Below are 20,057 nucleotides of genomic sequence, written 5' to 3' on the forward strand. Positions count from 1 at the left end.
TGTGGATTTCGTAAACTGCGGCCTAGTTCGGCAAGGGTGAAAACTGGACTATTTAGTCAGTTTACTCCATTATCTCGGGAAAATGCCCAACATTAGTCAGCAAAGCAGTGTCCGTTGTCGCGTGAACCATCACACACCTCATTCTCAACCCAGTCTGTAAGAGTGATGTCAACGGTTGACCAATAACTGTGTCCCGTCTACCGCGGGGCTTGATGTGTTTGATTGGTTACGTTCATGCTAACCAATAGTATTCTTATTCCTGAGTCTAAATCTGCAAGATGGTCTTCAAAACGTTCCTTGGACAATGCAAACAACACACACAGTGGCTAATGACGCTGACAATCAGTTGTGAAATAATGTAGAAACTTACGTGTTTATCGTTCTCGTTCGGTCTAGTATAATTCTAATTTGGAGTCATTTTATATTTTCAGTTATAGAATTATAAATAAATTTAAAAAATGAATAGCGAAAACCACACATCAGTGAATCCCTGACCACGTTTATACGTTAAGGGATATGACTTGTCACCCTACCCAAAGTGTGTACCGACACACAGGGGCCGTGCAACAACGTAGTCCTCATAAAAGGGGCAATTGTATCAGTTTCGCAAATATTTCGCGATGACACACCACGAGCCCAACATAGCCCAACAAGTGATGTTGCACGCGCATGTCATGTTAGTGCGTTTCGGCGCCAGGCTCTCAAGAGGCTGTGTTTTTGCGATTTTTCCCATCTTTTTACCAAATTTCTGCAGTACCCCATTCTTTCCACACAAATCAATCCCAATCCATGCAGACATACCCAATTCATTTTTGATATTAATTTTGTATGAATGGCGGCAACACTCTGACAGATATTAACGATTTATATAATTCTGCGTTTCTTTCTTTTTTTTGCTGAGTATATATTAAGGACGTGATGTACATGGTTCTTGTAACCAGGCCAGGCTTTACTGAACAAATCACATGAATATTCAAACGGGTGGCCCAGTCGCACGCCAGAAACCTATGGTCGTGGGTTCGAATCAGGGTTCACCCCGATTTTGTTTCTAGGTTTGTCAGCACCATACCCGTGCTCGTGGGTTTCACCAAAGTGGTAAACGTCTAAGACCTGCATTACTTGGGGCTTTCCTCCCACATTAATCTGACACGCCGTGACATAACTGGAATACTGTTAAAAGCAGCGTTAAACCCAACTCACTCACTCAAGAGTGCTATTTACATACTATATGTTATAATTGCAGATATGTGTGTACCTTTACTTTACCTTTGGGAATTTACTTATTGAACATGACCTTTACATGTTGTCTTATAAACCTAATATGAATGATTAACTTGTAGTTTATGCAATTGTAAATGAGAGCTTGTTGTTTTACGCCGCAGTCATCAATATCACAGATATGTCACGTTTACCTGCAGATAGTTAAATCTAGAATTTCGAATATGCTCGATTCTGATTGGTTATCAAATCACAATAAATCCCCACTGGTCTTTATAGAGTAGTAGTTCTTTTTTAGTCATTGACAGCAGACATTTTTGAAGTTGCGGTTACTACAATATTCTAAGGATGTGTGACAATACATTTTGTGCCGAATGCACGATAGAAATCTACAAAGAGAATGTGTTTCAAGTTTTAAAGAGCGCAGGAAAGATTCAAATTTGGAGATTCTCTATATACGAGTGTGACATCATCTTTTGCGTCACCATGGGCGACATGACGTCATAATAGTGACGCGTGGCGTGGAACGAAACCTTGAAAGGCTTGCACAGTTTTCCTCAAGGGTGCCCACCTAATGTTAGCTTACCATGTTGCCGTGCTACATGCTTTCAATGCCTGTCATTTGTTCGAGTGAAGTATTACAGTGTAAACAAACTGTTTGAGCATATACAGCGCAATGTTTCGTTTAAAGGCTGTTGTCGGTGATTCCGTGATTCAGATCGACAACCCTCACAAAACCCTGGACTCTGTCCAAGCTGTTTCACAGAATATATTTGCTGACACCAAAGAGTTCGCGTTATATTTAGTCATGGTAGAATGGATATAAACACCAACCCCGATTGAAACACAGAAACGTTGGACACTTCAGACCCAAACTTCGATTAAAAACTGATGACCAAATAATAAACATTTTCGATCCCGTAGTACACCATGGCCTACTTGTAACCGATACATAAATAGATATGAAGCCAACTAGAATGGACAAATACAATAATACGGACATGTTTGTTTGCATAACTTGATATATTTATTTATTTATTGACATAATGGATTACCATTTATGATATTCTCCACCGTCACAACGAATAAAGGACACGTGATGAGCATTGATTTCGTTGGGGATGTGGAAATAATTTTTAAATGAATAGTTTGTTCAGAAATATGCCCAAAATGAAATGTTTGTTGGCACTGGTGAAAACAATGAAGATATTATATTATATTATGCAAAATACTCAAACGTCTTTGGGAGCTTTATAGTGAGAATGAATAGATTGTTTGATGGTGCTCAGGAAATAAACAGTTGGTTGGATACTTCTGGGAAAAAAAAGATTTTGCTCGAAATCAATACCCCCATACAAATGAAATGGATTAATCTTAAATAAGAATTAGATTTCGTGTTCATAAATAAAGCTCACTGAGTCAGAAAGTAGATAAGTTCGGGTCATGTATGAATATATATTCGCGAATGCATGGTTATTAAAAGCTAAAACGTATACATGACACAAACAGCATTGCTGAAAACGTTACAATATACACTGACTGTATTATTAACTAATACGTCATTGTCTTGGCAACGGCCGTGGTCATGTGAGTTTGACACAACCGATACAGGGAACACACACGACCGTGATACAAGAGACCCATTAATGACCGAGCACGATCGCGATCGCGATGGTCTTTGTTCTCAAGACTAAAGAACTAATTCTGACAAATTATTTGCTTTTTACATCAGCCCTTAGTTTGCTCTCGAGGCATTCAATTACAAAATATTGTCACGAGTTCCATTATTTGTGCTAGCATAACTGTTCCTCATTTTCACATACGTTCTTACCTCACGCGACACTCTAACAAACGACATTCAAAGAATCCATTAATCATACTGCTGTTTGGAGTCAGATATACATCCAGTTTGACTCATGACTGCGTGATACTTTACGAACGAGGTTATTTTCATAACACGTGAATTTTGAGTAAGTGCAGTTCTGGTAACAACATAACAGATTGTACACGTTTAGACTAACATCTAGTCTCTGAAATGAACATATTTTCAGAAATATAGTTATAAAATATCATAAAAAGCCAAGAGATTTTCTTGATACTGCAGTAATCTAGACTTGCCAAATATTATAGACTTGCGTGGGGTGTCTTGGGTATATTTGGTTCAGGGTCTGTATGACAGAATATGACACTTTAAGTGGACAGTTTACTGAATAAGATTAGCATAGCATTAATCACGTGTATGTGGGCCCAGCAGGACAAGGTTAGATCACAGAGACAACCATATCAACTACTACTACTACTACTACTACTACTACTACTACTACTATTATATATATACTGGTGTATCGCTATCTGTGCAAAGCTGTTGCATGAGTGCTGGCGAGCTTGACCGTCAATATGCTCAGTTCCCTGGTTCGAGGCAGTCATTGGACGATTACCTGACCATCTGAATTGTCCGGATTTAATGAAGGGCATGCCAGGCGGTCTTTATCGCCAATTCTTTTATTATACCAGCTATACTTGTCACGTTTCAAATATTTCGCGTGATAACGGGTAAACCCAAAAACGAACACATCAACGCCCCACTGCATCAGCACATGGTGCCGGAGTCCCACACCCTACACGGGCCACACGCTACCTGAAAGTGAGTTCATGTCAGAAAGTGACGGTTTTCACAATGTCAACGTCAAAGTGTATTGTGAGTGGATTACCTCAGCCAAGTCAGTTGACCCCTGACCTGTAAGACCTTTATGACCTCTACCAAGGCTGTCCTGTTCCTGGTAGAATATACGGTTGAAAGACTCGTCGTTCACAAGCATGCTCCCACAAAAAAAACCATCATGTCTTTTCTATATTTTCTATACCTTATTTTTGTTTCATTATTTCACGTGAAAAAAAGTAAAAACCTTTTGCGATATATCCTACAGCAACAGATATCATGTCACGATCAATTCAAGACATCCAGATGATTGTGTATAGAAATATCAGTGACTGATACAAATTGGGTATGCTGTTCAGCTTTTTAGTGTAGATCTACAGTAAATGTCTTAGATAATGTATAACTAATTAGATACTTTAGGAGTAAACGATCTGGTTTGTGTACATCACCTCCGACAGTATGGCAAAGAAATTTGCTGCCCCTCTCCCCATTTTATGTAACCTGTATGCCTAACCTAGCCCCCCCCCCCCCCGACGCGCACCCTCGCTACTATCCTCTCTTCATCCAATTACATATAAAACACACACATACCCTATCTCTCTCTCTCTCTCTCACACACACACACACACACACACACACACATGGTACTATCCTCTTCGATTTTTGCATATTGTTATGGTTTGTTGTTCTTCTATTTTAGCCAAGGTGCATGTCACATCTACAATACGCCATTGTTCAGAAACCCATTAATCCCTCTGCATTGTCTACGCTCGGATGCTATTCACAAATAGGTTTTAAAAGTACATTCATTAATTTCTTGATTAAAATTTGTTTAATCCTTAACATTTTTTTCCAACCAATCGTTAGTCACCCAATGTAAGAGGGTATATATATATACATACATACATACATATGGAAAAGTCCCGAGCGACACCTCTGCTAGGGGCGTTCAACCAATCACAAGCAGAATACCACCAACGTCACAGTACATATAACACGAAAACTGTCTCGCAGCCCGCTCACCTGTGACATTTGCCTCAGCGGACTCGGTGTCACCGGTCAAGCTATTGTCCAGGCGATAAACTAGATTGTAATAACTTGAGAACTACTGTGACGTCACAAACAATGGTCGGGTTCCTCTACACGTGGAGCGAGGTCAAGTAACTTCAAATGTAATTTTCTCGGATTTTAGTTGGTACAGAAAGGTCAGTTGAAACAGTAAGGTAGGTTCTCCTATTAAAGTACCTTTCGTACGCAATATATAGTTGTGTAGTTATAAATTTGTGCACTTTCCTATCATACATATGTATCCGAATTTCCTATATAAACAGCTCGTGTGTTCTGTATATAATAATTATAGATCTGAATAGCGTATAGATTATGTCGTTAACCAATAATAATTTATACTACTTATAGAGGTTACAGCAGAACACAACACTTATCCTTGAAAGATAGTAAAGAATTATCAGGGTTTTTTCCAAATCCAAGAAACATGAAAATCCGCATGTCAAAATGAAAATGACCCCATAAGCATTTACTCCTGTGGATCGAATAATTACAAATGACGTAAGAGGTATGTGCCTCTTGTAAATGACATGAAATATGTGCTATGCTATAAATTATGTCGATTGCATAATGAGACACGTTGCTTCCATACATGACCCAGGCATGAACATGTACATTGCACACTGCCAGCTCACGTGGGGAGTCGATGACAGCCAGGGGGCACAGGTGCATTGGTGGCGTGTGGGCACACCGTTTTGGTGAAATGGACTATTTAGGAGCTACAGTGGTTATGTACCCCAAACACGCCAGACCTCCTGACACGTCGCGGTCATTTCACGGCTACCTTTGTAGGTATATGACTTTGTAATCCAAACCCCGGCCGAGAGAGGAGGGGCGGGATACACCGATACCTGATAAGTTATGTCCAGTAAGAAATGTACTTTTGAGGCTCGAAACAAAGCTAATATATAACACCATCTCCCTCAAGTCTTTGAAGGGCATTTAGAAGTGATACACATAAGGAAGAGAATTTATGGATGCCAACTTCTTTATTATGATGATCACAACGTTGTGTTCCTCATAATAAAGAAGTTGAAATCTATACATTCTCTTCCTTACCATCTCCCTGTGTTGCATTTGATAAAGAGAGTATTTATCCTGTCATAATTAATACATTGTCAATCAGAGAAAAGCGACATACTTTTTCATGACTTTGCTTCCCGACGCTTGCATTATTGACTTTGTCATTTTCATAGACTTAAAGTCATTTCGACTGGGATGTATGTTTCTGTTTAATTATTTCTCAATTTTGAGAAAAATGATAATTAGAACGGCTCTGACATGACCTTATATCTTTAGACCTGCCGCCATTATTGTGTAAGGAGATGCCGCCATTGTTGCAAGCGCCCAATACAATATTCCCAACAACATGCTAGCTGACAGTTTATTAGCCAATAAAGGAAAGCGTCATGTGGCGGCCAGTACGTACATCTGATTCCTCTACACGTCACCTGACGGGCAACAACTGCAGCTGTAAAGTTACCACTTTGACGTATGGTAGAGAGATTATTCACATCCCAAACTCAAAGTGACATTCATGTCAAGTGATTGGTTTGATTTGACGGGTCGTAACATTAAAATGCAATTATTGTGACTGATGAGTTATTTATATGTTCGACATTGTATCATTCTTTTATACTTCCTTCATATAAATGAATTATTATTACATCTTTTCAGGTTAATGCATTCATGTTCAAGTATATCACCACTCCATTACATTTGTCAAACGTAAGGTATTTTGTTCCATGACTTATTTTTATGAAGAAGAAACAAAATATTATGCTAGATGAGAATTATCCAACTCACCATTTAGGTAATGTCAGTTGAGGAGTGTTATCGGTATTATAATTATAAAACTATTCCGCAATAGAACGAACCTGACATACCAATGTACCATGTAAACATAAATGAATACTCTTCTGTTTAAAGTTTAAAATGTGACGTGTGCATGATACTTGAAATATTATTGCATACATTGATCAATGTTGGAAACTGGCACGGATACGATCGTTCTTAATTCACACGAGGAATGCAAAAAAACATACATTAGCTGTCAACAGCTATTAGCAGTTGGTAAAAACACATGTTATGTACCTCCTAACAAAAAACATCTATTCCGTTCGTCTTGCAATATTTATGAAATGTCAACGAAATGAGATCACACATGACAAAGCCGTGCGTCATTTTCCGGTAGGGGCGCTGACATTGTTTTATATATGACATGACAGTCATGGGCTCTGTCTCCATGCTCGTTTCCCATGCAGCTCGTTGTGTCACGTGGTTGAAATGTACATCTGAAACACCCAGCTTATACGAGCTGTAAGTAGTAAGAAAAACCAAGTTTCTACCACACACAATTACAATAGTTAGCCAGGCCATTATGTTCGTGTAGTTATGGGCCTACAGGTGCCAAAATGTTTTCTTGAATAACTCCAAACTGAATTATTATAAATGGAAAGTCTTTATAGATATAGGCTTACAATTGCAACACACAAATGTTCCCAAATGCATGTGTTCATCAACAACCCATGAACGGAGATATTATATATATTCCGACAGAAGCCAGGTGTTAACTGGATAGAAAACAGCTTCTATAAATTGCACTTCATTCAAATGCACTTCTTCTTCTTCGTCTTCTTCTTAAATCTAAGTTCTCTAAGCAATGTTGATAGTTGAGTGTGAACACCTGAGATATTACTCTCTGTGTTGTTGAGGAACAATACGTAGGAAATATAACCCGTCTGTCCTTCATCGTTTATAGAAGTATTTCGCCCGGGGCATAGCCCTAACAATAGCTACTTCGTACGTCATTCAAGTTTTGTTTCGTTTTCCGTTTTTGTTGAATACTGAACAATGTCCTTACCTCAAGGCTGTCGTGAGTAAGATGATTAATTAGGGTCGCCAGCAACTTGTACATGTTGCCTTCTACCGTGTAGTGCACTATTTCCAACACTACCGTCCTCACAGACAAGGCACAATGTCACAAGCGCCCCTAAGCTTCACCGGCTTAGAGTAAGGGATTACATAGTTTAACATCGCACACGGAATTATGCATAATTATGTTGTTCTTCTTTTAGTTTCAGTGGAGGTCAATACTCGGCATGCACCCTCCCACGGGTATTCTGGCAGTACTAATACTGGGTATGTAGTATTACTGTGGCATACTAAGTATGTTAAGTATCAATACCACCTATACCCGGTACAGTGACGCCATTTCTTCCGGAAACCTGTCTGGCGGCTAGTGTTCGAATCGTCAATAAGTAGTTACTCGAGTTTATGAAGAGCAGTGATATCGGGTATTGTCAAACATAAGAACTTGTCTGCCACAAGCTCAGTCTTAAATTTTATAAATCCTATAGCTGTAGCTGAAAAAGATATCTAATCGCGATACAAGACGGTTCGGAGTGAGTCTATTGAATATACTGAATGTTGGGTAGCCATGTTAAACTACGGCATACTGTCTCAATGGGCTAGCACTATAAACCCGGCATTAGTCTGGACTAGTACAAGCACACACACACACACACACACACACACACACACACACACACACACACACACGTATATATATATATATATATATATATATATATATATATATATCTTGAAGCCATCTCACCCCATGTAGAAGGTAGCAGTATACAACTGAACCTGGGTAAGTTTGGAGATTGTATTGATGTCATCGTTATGTCTGTCTTCTAGATTATTGCCTTTAATATAAAAATGTAAAATGTAGAAGATTTACAGCTTTTTGTTTCAAAACACAAATCTATCATATTTCACAATTTATGGAATTTGAGTTAACACATGAGAAATGACTGGCATTTTGACTGAATGTCAAACAGAACATTTTTAGAATTGCTGTCAAATTATTTCAACTGGCAAAATCTCAAACATGTTATTGGCTTATAATCATCATGTATAATAGTTGTAATCCACAACGTTAAATACAAAATCTGGTATCCTTCTACATATTTTTAATTTATATTGACATGATACATCTCTATGTATGTACATGTTTTGGTTGGTTGTTTGTCTGTTGTTTAACGCCACACTCAGCAATATTCCAGCTATATGGCGGCGGTCTTTAAATAGTTGAGTCTGGACCAGACAATCCAGTGATATCATGAGCGTCGATGCATGAAAATGAGACACGATGACATGCATCAACCAAGTCAGCCTAACCACCCGATCCCATCAGTCGCCTCTTACGACAAGCATGGGTTGCTGAAGACCTATCGGTTGTTGAACTCTATCCCGGATCTTCACGGGTCGTATATACATGTATGTAGGGGCGGTTGGTTTACCTATTGATACAAACGTTCACTCGTTACTAACTCCTTCACTGCATATATTTGATGGCAGGTGCCCTGCGTGCTGGGGTTGTTGCTGACGACGACGATGACGACTCGGGCGTAACGTCGGCACTAGCTGCTGCTTTCATAAGAGGTAAGGGTTTGTCAAAAAGCTTTTGTTTGGGGAACGTTTTCTTCGGCACATCTTTTGTAACACAAATGGGTTTGCGGCACAACTTGTTTTTGTAGGTATTTTTATATGGCAGTAAAGAGTGTTGTAAGTTTATTTGTAGTGGCAAGATTTTAGTGGCAGGCATCGGCAGCCTGTAAGTTAGAGTTACCGCCTCGGTTCGTTGTTGACAAACATGACAGACTTCATAGTTCGAGAAGTTTCGGGAAGGGACAGTTTCTAGAAGGCTGACTGTATTCATATGTAAGAGAGACAGGAGGGCTGTTCGAGGCCTTTTAATTGAATTCCGTCTTATCTACTTGTCACGTCAGGATTGGATTCCTATGTGAAAGCACCAACCCGTGGGGAACCGGGGTACAATGTGTCCTCAGCACCCATTGCTTGTCGGAAAAGGGACAAAATTGTGCACCCCTTTTGTTGATGGAGGAAGGGAGTCTTGTATTTTAGGGCACTGGTTCCAGGAACTGTGTTTCTTTGCACAACACACTACTTTGACCATCGATTCACCTAGACGGGTGGTAGAATGGGTCCGGTTCTATCAATCGGCTGGTCACGCCAAGTTCTGTGCCTAAAAATGTGTTTTTATTTTTCACAAATGTATTGCTTGGTTTTGGTCTTTTTGGAAACACTAACTATTGAAGTAATATATTGCCAAGAGTCCTATGCCAGAAGGCTAAAGTTGCTGATAATCGCCAGCAGCAGTAGAGGTGGTGGAAATCCTGGTGGGGAAGCGTGCCGGTAGCAGAAGTATCGTAAGTCCCCACGGTCCCTAGTATGGTGGCCTAATCTTTGTTGCTGGCGATCTCTAGTCCGTTTTTATAATGTTTATTTTGTTATTTATCGTGATAACTTTTTATAGTTCCAAACTAGTTTTAAAATATAAATCTGTGATAATCTAGTTGTTTTACCGCCCTTTGTTGACAGGTTTTATCATATAAATGTATGTATTATTACGGTATAACGATTTAGTCACGATATAGCTGAAATATGGCCGATGTGACAATAAATATCCTCTCATGGTAGAGATGTGTAGCTTGGTGTTCGCTAGTTTGTATTAGAGCTGTGTAGGTGTTTACTATAGCTTGCGTTAAAGGTATGTAGGTGTTCGCTACAGCTTGTGTTAGAGGTATGTAGGTGTTAGCTACATCTTATGTCAGAGTTATGTAGGTGTTCGCTACAGCTTGTTAGAGGTATGTAGCTTGGTGTTCGCTACAGCTTGTGTTAGAGGTATGTAGGTGTTCGCTATAGCTTGTGTTAGAGGTATGTAGGTGTTCACTACAGCTTGTGTAAGAGGTATGTAGGTGTTCACTACAGCTTGTGTAAGAGGTATGTAGGTGTTCACTACAGCTTGTGTTAGAGGTATGTAGGTGTTCGCTACAGCTTGTGTTAGAGGTATGTAGGTGTTCACTACAGCTTGTGTTAGAGGTATGTAGGTGTTCGCTGCAGGTTAAGTTAGCTGTAGTAATTGCTTGAATTCTGTACCCTCGATACTACTTCTTTATCAAGTATGTGCTCGAGATGGTTGTTGGGGGTACAATTTTAACAGCAGATTTCAAGTCGTACTATAAGCTTCATGTTACACTGTCGTGTTGTTTGCAGTGAAGACGAGGGAGATTGAGCGGCTCTTGCATACATCCTGGTGTGTGGTGTCCGACCCAAGCTGTACGGGTGGAGTACCGAGAGACGCGAGGTCCTCCTCCGCCCCTGGGAGTACCGGCCATGGCACCAACATGGAGACGGCCATTAACAGGTGACATGACGTAGTTTCAACATGTGTTCTGAAGCTTCAAGAACATTTAAGTAGTTTCTATAACAGCAAACAGGGGATTTTTCGTCTTTAATTCGTTGTATATGACATGCAGTTAGCAACACATGCCAGTGCACAGATGCGTACGTCAGGATGTTAACGTACGTTACATAGTTTCAGTAAAATGTGTAAGACGTTACAGATGGTTTCGTAACAATATTTTTAAAACTCTTCAGTGTTGCAACGAAGAAGACAGCAAGAAGTATACGAGAGATGCATAATGGTATTTTGCTGAACGCTCCAACTATAAGTAATATGTTTAATACTGAAAGGTTTCATTTTGGAGGCACGGGTGATCTAGTCGCCAAAGGCAACACAATTCTCTGTGCAGACACAGAAACCTATGATTGTTTTCAAGCACGTCAGCTCAATACCGTTGCTTGAGATTAACTAAAATGGTAAGCATCCAAGACAAGTATCACTTCAGGGTTTCCACAAGCATCAACCTGGCGCTATATACACGTCAGTCTGTTCTTATTCAATTTCATGTCGTATATAATCTTCAATTTTATGGCTGCTTCAGATCTCAATACTCTCTCTATCAGTTTCAGCAGGTGTATATGTGCAGCGTCCAGACTTGGCGACGTGTGTAACCTCAACATCTCCATCTACCCCGACAGCGTTGACAACTTTGCAATACACAGCAGCTTCTCTGTGGTTTTCCACTGGCTCGGCGTCGTTAAAGGTAACACCCATGATCTGACAGCGGGAAACACACCATGCATGTCTATTGGGTAAAATGATTAACCATATACATTAGAGAACACTCCGACACTCCATCTACCCCGACAGCGTTGACAACTTTGCAATACACAGCAGCTTCTCTGTGGTTTTCCACTGGCTCGGCGTCGTTAAAGGTAACACCCATGATCTGACAGCGGGAAACACACCATGCATGTCTATTGGGTAAAATGATTAACCATATACATTAGAGAACACTCCGACACGATGTCATTACCATGGAACAGTGAGTGAGTGAGTTGGGTTCAACGCCGCTTTTGGACAGTATCCCAGTTATATCACGGCATGTCAGCTTCTTGTTGGAGGCAATGACACAGGTCTCCGACCGAGCACGGGTATGGTGCTGACAAACATAGAGACATAATCGCGGCGAACAGGGATTCTTACCCACAATAACTCAGTACTGGTTTCTTGCGCGCCCAAGGGACACAACTCTACACAGCGAATTGCGGCACCTTGGAGAACTGGTCCCACCCGTAACACTGGATCCAGACCTTCAGTGTGGCCTCATTACTCCCAATAACTCCGAATACTATACATAGTATAAGATCACATTTGAGAAGTTTCACCCTGTGATACTACACCATGTATACACGCGAATCCACAGTCCGATCAAAGTAACACCTTGCATGACGATAATAATACACATTATTTTTTTATTTTCATGTAAGATTTCTACTGTAACATCAACTCCGCGTCCACCATCACCTGTGACTACAGCCAGCGCATCAACGTCCCTCTGCCGTCGCGGATTGAGATACAAAACTTCGCTCAGCAGATACAAGGGGAGTTAATTCACAAATCGGAGTGTGGGTGAGAACATATACAATTATCTCGTTCATTTGAGGGTCGCTGGGGTAGCATTGTGGTTACAGCGTTCCCTTGTCACGCCGTAGACCCGGGCTCGATTCCTAACATGAGTGCAATGTGTGAAGCCTAATTTTGGTGTCCCCCACCGTGATATTGCTGTAATATTACTGAAAGCGGCGTAAAACTCACTCGTTCAGTTGACATGTGTCATGCAAATTGCAACTGAAATAAATGTGAAATATCGAGAAACGGATTATATTTTGTTGGTATAAGGGTTCGTGAACAAAAAGAATTCCTTTTTAACCGTGCAGAAATATGCGGCTTTGTATTTGGTTTGTCGTTTAATTAGTTTAGGCATGTTTTGTTGTCAAAGTTGAATTGTATTGGATCCTCTCCCCATGTAGAGGCATGTTGGTGCGTAAGGCACAGAGCTTGTGCAGTCATCTTGCTGGTTTGTAAAGTTCACTAATTTGTTTATTTCTTTAGTGAATTCTGTGGTCGGTTCCGATGTATCTACGAAGCATGGAGCGACGATGGAAGGGCAACTTTTGAGAACATATACGAAAAATGTAAGCCTAACATGTATGTTTAGATAGTGATCCATCTTAAATGTTACATGATGGCGATAAACTGAAACGAAGATCATGACGATAACACTCAGCAAATGAATTAAAAGCATGTTTGTATCGAGCAGGTATTCAGCATATGTGCTCGATGCCAGCAACTACAACCGTAGCCCCGGCACTAACGCCCGGGGTCAACAACGACCGGACTGTCCACTCACAGATATCTCGCTCGCCAGTCGTGTCCCCGCCACTGCCGCCCTCCATGAACCACACCATCTTCATCCAGAGTGAAACCGTCAAACAAGCGCCGAGAGATACAGCCGTACCAGGTAGTGTTTGCGGCGATGTGTTGCCTGTTGTCAGTGTTCAAGGTGTGGCGAAATGGGGTTTAACGTTGCGTACAAGATTATTGCACTTACATAGCGACGTGCATGTACGTGTGTGTGGCTGTTTGTGCGCGCACACTGAGATACCATACCGCAGTTCAACATGAATACCCGACACATTACACTGACACCGAGCCGACCAGTCCTTGATTTAGCCCCTTAATGCCGAGCGTCAGGCAGGATAACAACAAGTACCATCTTTTAACGTCTTTTGGTATGACGCGGTCGGGGAACGAACCCCCGACTTTCCGCTCTCCGGGCGGACAATCTACCACTAGACCACGGAGACCGTCTGTCAGTGTTAAGAAAAGGCAATGAAGACCTGAACATACAGTTTAATCAAGTGATGATTTTTCTTTGATTATAAAGCATATCACACACACGCGCGCGCGCGACATACACAGGTGCGCACACGCACACGCGTCCACGTTAATATACGCACACGTGCTTGCATGTCGTTATATAAGTGCGACAATTTTAAACGAGACGTTAAACCCAAATTCACCACACCTCATCTCTCCACCTAATGTACAGCTGATATTCGTTAAGAAACCATTGTATTACCGTTTTGTCGTTTTTCTTGAATAAAAGCAACAAAACTCTTTCCATATTCATAAGAAATTCTGGCAAAAGCAGAGTCGAGTGTACGATTCCGACAATATCATGAGCACGTGTTTATGAATGTTAACAAATAGTGATGATACCAAGTGTTCGCGAAAAGGTGAGCGTATCCTGCCACACCGGTGACACCCGTCACGAACACATGCAAAAGCAGGTCAATTGTTCACCTGAAAGAGCACGGGAGTGTATGGTGCAAATCAAAATAGGCAAGCCATATCATCGTGAACTAGAGTTAGTGAGTATGGTTTTACGTCGCTTTAAGCAATATTCCAGCAATATCACGGCGGGGGACACCAGAAATGGGCTTCACACATTGTACCCATGTCGGGAATCGAACCTGGGTCAGTGAGTTAGAAGGAATCAGTATAAACTATGCACATGTGAGTTAGGAGATTGAACGCCACGTTACCCTCCATTTCACATAACCATTCAGCTGCTCTGTATCTCTGCATGTGTATCTAAGCAATGCTATTGTGTGTGTGAATGAGCCTGTATCTGGGAGCTGACGGTATTATATATTAATGACCCCAAGTTTATAGAGTAGTTGTCAGAACCTCAAACTGCCAATCTACCCTCCCCATAGAAGAACAAAGCAAACTTAGATTTTCTTTATGTTTATGTATCCAACGGACAAGATGGTTGTGGTCAAATGTTGGGTGAAGAAAAATGTGATTGTGCTATGTTCTACTGTGGGGAGGGGTTACTCCTAAAACAAGCCGCCAACTCTAAACAACCCTCACAAAGTTCTCCCTACTCCTGCCAAACCCACTACTTCTCACGCGTATGAAACTATGTTACTCAAACAGGTAGGAATATGACAGTCAATCTGAATCCATTATGCTATTGAAAGACTGAATGTGCACCATCAACTACTACCAGATGCAGCCCAGCAAGATGGCGCGGATCTGGAATCAAGGGACTCGCCTTCATCTCTCGTTGGTGGATTAATCGGCGGACTCCTTGCAATGGTACTCCTGGCTGTCATGGGACTCACTGTGTTGATGTGGAGGAAGAAACAGAGGCGAAAGTAGGCTGGATAGTTGCATTTTTACACTGATAACACCAATTGTCTCAATTTATATGGTATCATGAATTTTAAGAAGCGTATTAATCGAAAATCTTTGAAGATTAAAAGTGTACCGGTATTTGATTTAGCTGAAAATGGACCCGAAAGGTTTTCTTTAGGCGTTATCTATTCTAAATTAAAATACACATTTAACTGCCTCGTGGTCAGATTACATTGACATTTGCTGGTTTACATGTTAAACGTTGTTTTGGCTGACTAGTGTGTTCATGTGTGAAGGTAATTTCACATTTCGCTTGTCCAAAACATATTTGCATAAGGGAGTTACCCTTTCCACAGACAAAACATACATGAAATACACCTTCGTTGAAGCCCCTGCCACACATAATATGAACATAACGCATATACATTTCCTGGAATTACTTCTTATGAAATATACGCTGAAGCGAACGCAAGTGCGACCGTTTATTCTGAATATCACGAGTTTTTATCTAAGTGATGCTGAAACATCGATTATTTTCATACAACATCAGAAAAATATAATTGTTTCAGGGAAAATGAACATTTGAGGGGCGACTTTATCTTTGACCGCCACCAGGCATTCAAACCTCAGTGTGCAGTCTCCACCTGTCTTGACGTGCAGTGTGTGGCGAATACAGTTAGGGGAATAATCAATCTGCAGCTGCAAAGCCAAAAAGGGATATGATCTATATTTTTGTTATCAATACATTTATATTACGTCATCGAAATATATATATTATGACGTTTGAATCAATCAAATCATAGCTTTATGTTAAGAAATGTAACTGGTTGTATTGCTGTGTATTGTTCGTACAGGCAAGACGTTCCGCCGGTCAGTTGTGTGCTTGCTGGTCAGACTGACACCGGGCAGTCACGTGACTATACCAATCTAGATGAACACGTGAGTATAGATACCAATTTCACGCCGTGAGATAACTGAAGTACTTCTGAAAGTGGCGTTCAACCCAACTCTCTCACTTCACTAGTCTCTACTGGCCTAAGGCGTCGAGCTCGGCGTGCCACGTTGTTTTTAAACGTGGTGGATCCGAGGATCGTGGGTTCGAATCCCCAATAAGGAGTCTCCGTTTCAGCCCCATATCAGTGCTCATGGGTTTCACATCAATGCTGTACGTCTTCGATCTGTGTGACTTTGGGCTTTCCTTCCTTCTCATGAGGCGAACACGCCGTGGTATAAGCGCTCACAGCGGCATTAAATGTAAGTCATTCATTGTTCGCTGCGTTAAGGTGACCCCTTAGGCATGCCGGAATCCCACGATCGTGGTTTCAAATCCGATTCCCTCCTAGGACAATCCTTAGTCTGTCATCCCAATATCCAAGATCAGGGCCAGTCTTGAATTCGAACCCACGTTCAGCGGATCTCAACACTGTATTTTAAATGACGCGTGATAGTCTGTCTATGTGATCATATAAAGTCGTGTATCATCATTTTTCGTTTTTGTGTGGTTGTTGTTTAACGCCACGTGGGCATGTACGTCGCTATTTATGTGCAATAATTGTAAACGCGACGTTACACCCCATTTCCCCTCACCTCCTGTTCACGCATGTGTTTTCTGCCTTGCAGACCAACATCACAGCAACTAACCCCTTGGCTTGCAACGGTGTAACAACACGGAACGCTGACGTACCAGATGTCATTCACGACACAACGGAAGTGAAGTTGTCAACCGACGACACGTACGCGACATTAAACGAATGTGATATGCGAGGGCCGCATGATAACCCTGCATATGAAATGGAACTGACGACGAACAAAGGGGAAGAACTCGTGTTAGGAGAGGCAACTCCATATAGAGACAGTTTTTATCTTGACGGCATATACGCCAAACCATCTGACAACTCCGAAGTCCCTGGCTGCCACGATTCGGCCAGCTGCGGTCAGTACCTGGAACCAGTGTCCGAAGATGACCGATATGTCCGCTACCCTCCCCACTATCTACAACCTCTGCCTGAACTTCCAAGCGCTGACCGGTGTATTGAGCCCTGTCATGTCAGAAAGGATCGCGGCCACCCGGATGAGTCCTACATTAAAATGGACAACACTACGTCAGTCAGCAGTACTGACCCTTCCAGCCTCGATGTCGATCAGTATGTGCGTATTGACCAATCAGACCCCAACTATTACAACATATAAAGAAGACATGTGATATGTTGATATGTCGTGAATATCAAAATCACACGTGATGGCGTGTTAAGTCTATGACCCTGGTTGATGCGTTGAGTTCGTTTTTATCTGTTGTAAGACACTGCATGCTCTTCATGAAATATGTCAAAGCTGTCTCAGGCCGCCATTAACTGACTGAAAACATCTTCGGCTACCCTCCGTTGTTTCAATATGCCTGATCATGTCTTTCTTTCGTAATGAACCAAAATGTTGAATGTAATTATCACATTTATTGGAGTTATCGCCCTTTATTCGACATACTTTATGTATCGGACTGTAAATAAAGATATTTAAATTCAAACTTCTAGGTACTGGTGCCACGTTCCCAGATAGTAGTCAGGGCCAACGTTCACGACAAACTTTATGATACGAACAAGCTCGATTATTTTGGGTATGCTAGTAATAGTATGCTATATTTGTAAGCAATCAGAGTGACATATTCCTATTCGGCTTCGGTCATGCAGTTGGTGAACGTGGTGTTTTTAATTTCTGGGAAATAATTACTCGTGTTGATATTTCTGAATGAACAATGTGGTTTTTTTATCAGGTACTGTTTGAACATTATAACAAGACATTAATAACACTTACCTTTATATATTCGAGGAAAACAGTATTCCGATGATCGAGCTTGTGCTTGTGTCGCGTCGTCTGCTCGTAGAGAGGCGCAAAAAAAACGCAGCGCCCTCTATGAGAAGCTGTCAATTAAGAGTAGCGCCCCTTGAAAATAATTTCCGAGTTGCGACCAAACGTTGTAACAACGTTGGGTCAACGTATGAAATCCGAAAGCGACACTGACAACCGTTGCCGACTTTGGGCCAACGCCTGAATGCTATCTGGGTTGGTTTACGGATCCGCCGACTCAGATATCAGGAATGTGGAAAAATAATCTAGTTTAAAGATTGATTTTATTAACTCCGAGTCTGATCATCTGGTGAGTGAATAAAAAACAAAGTCGTGTGAAAGAAAAGTAAAGAATTTGAAAAGTACTGACATAAAATTGAGAGTGATGTTATTTTCATTTCGAAAATGGACCGAAGAGTAAACCAACCAGTGAGAGCCCGGCCTCAATTAAACAAACTTGGCTTGTATTGCAAAAATGGAATAACAATATTCCAAGATAGACTTATAGACATACTATCTAATCTCCCGAATGTTTATATCTCGTGTGGCGGAGATTTTAATGCTTGTACAGGCACCAAACACGATTTTGTTGAGGACGACATAATTGAACGCACTGAAAGTCAAAATCACTCCTTTGGGGTTTCCTTCTTGATTATTTTAACGTCCAGCGATTCTCAGCTGACAAAACTGTAAATAATTTCGGTAAATGTCTGTTAGATCTATGTACAGTGTTAAATGTTCATATTATGAACGGACGATGTGGCACAGATTCCCAAGTGGGAGATTATATGTTTATATGTGCAAATGTGTTTATATTTGTTATTGATTATGTTATTGCCTCATCATCGCTTTTTGAGTACACGAGTGATTTTACGATACGGTCACGTACTGAATCGGCACTTCTTCCGCTCACATTGAAATTATCCGATGGAAGTAAATGTGATAGGTCGTTTAAGTTTGTATGGGATTACGACAAACAAGAGCTCTTTCGACAAAACTTTTTAACAGATAGTGTCCAAAACTTACTGAATAAATCTGTCGAAATAGCGTTTAACAATATTGATAGCAGCGTAGAATATATCGTAGAAGCGATATGTTTGGCTGGTGCCGATATGAAACGACAAATCCGTAATATAAAATCAGATGTTATTGTTAATAAATGGTTTGACGCTGAGTGGGAGAGACTGAAAAGGGTAAGATGCAAACTTCTAAATAGGTTTTGAAAGAAAGATGAGTACAATTGCATTAGAAAAAAGTATAATGCTGTGTGTAGACAAAAGAGAGATACATTTTATAAACAAAAACAACAGTGTTTGGAAAAAAGCATATATAATTCTAAAATATTCTTGTCTAATCTCAAAAGTGTAAATAAAAAACATGCATCTAGCAATAATATTACCACCAATGATTGGTACCAACACTTTACAAATCTTTTGTCATCCCCCACCATTGAAGACCAGTCTGACGCAGCGCCTACAGTACCAGATAGATCCGCTCGATATGATACAAACACAAATGTTACCGAGGATATTCCTGATTCTCCAATAACGAGGTATGAGATTTTAGAAAGCATATATAATCTTAAAAGTAACAAGGCAGCTGGTATAGATGATACTATTCGTGAATAATTCTTTAAACATCCTTCAGATTTACTACTTCCATACTTAGAATTAATATTTAATTTGATATTGGAAAAATTGACATTTTCCAAATTCGTGGTCGATTGGTATTATCGTCCCAATCCATAAACAAGGTGATATAAATAACGTAAATAATTACAGAGGTATTACCCTTTAAAGCATGTTCAGTAAGATATTTACATCTATCATTAACAAGAGATTAGTGTTCTTG

General features: G+C 40.6%; 2 protein-coding genes across 2 annotated transcripts; both read left to right on the forward strand.

Annotated features, from left to right (window-relative positions):
- The first annotated feature begins 5,780 nt into the window (after positions 1 to 5,780).
- Positions 5,781 to 11,972, forward strand: LOC124118193. The gene is made up of 5 exons (XM_048401568.1): positions 5,781 to 5,810; positions 8,020 to 8,083; positions 9,308 to 9,391; positions 11,027 to 11,177; positions 11,780 to 11,972. The coding sequence occupies exons 2-5, from the start codon at positions 8,044 to 8,046 to the stop codon at positions 11,970 to 11,972; spliced, it is 468 nt and encodes a 155-aa protein (XP_048257525.1). The 5' UTR covers positions 5,781 to 5,810; positions 8,020 to 8,043.
- A 42-nt stretch (positions 11,973 to 12,014) lies between these two features.
- Positions 12,015 to 17,886, forward strand: LOC124118197. Its single transcript, XM_046480314.1, has 7 exons — positions 12,015 to 12,091; positions 12,647 to 12,788; positions 13,272 to 13,354; positions 13,480 to 13,680; positions 15,238 to 15,385; positions 16,220 to 16,304; positions 16,986 to 17,886. The coding sequence occupies exons 4-7, from the start codon at positions 13,491 to 13,493 to the stop codon at positions 17,553 to 17,555; spliced, it is 993 nt and encodes a 330-aa protein (XP_046336270.1). The 5' UTR covers positions 12,015 to 12,091; positions 12,647 to 12,788; positions 13,272 to 13,354; positions 13,480 to 13,490; the 3' UTR covers positions 17,556 to 17,886.
- Positions 17,887 to 20,057: the final 2,171 nt, after the last annotated feature.

Source organism: Haliotis rufescens, unplaced genomic scaffold (assembly GCF_023055435.1).
Source record: "Haliotis rufescens isolate VD_foot unplaced genomic scaffold, xgHalRufe1.0.p SCAF_22, whole genome shotgun sequence".
NCBI lineage: Eukaryota > Metazoa > Mollusca > Gastropoda > Lepetellida > Haliotidae > Haliotis > Haliotis rufescens.

Coding starts and splice junctions, on each gene's coding strand:
- LOC124118193 (XM_048401568.1), top strand. CDS start 8,044: ATGCACCCTCCCACGGGTATTCTGGCAGTACTAATACTGG. Junction 9,392..11,026: donor AGCTGCTGCTTTCATAAGAG/GTAAGGGTTTGT, acceptor TGTTGTTTGCAG/TGAAGACGAGGGAGATTGAG. Junction 11,178..11,779: donor ATGGAGACGGCCATTAACAG/GTGACATGACGT, acceptor TCTCTCTATCAG/TTTCAGCAGGTGTATATGTG.
- LOC124118197 (XM_046480314.1), top strand. CDS start 13,491: ATGTGCTCGATGCCAGCAACTACAACCGTAGCCCCGGCACTAACGCCC. Junction 15,386..16,219: donor AGGAAGAAACAGAGGCGAAA/GTAGGCTGGATA, acceptor TTGTTCGTACAG/GCAAGACGTTCCGCCGGTCA. Junction 16,305..16,985: donor ATACCAATCTAGATGAACAC/GTGAGTATAGAT, acceptor TCTGCCTTGCAG/ACCAACATCACAGCAACTAA.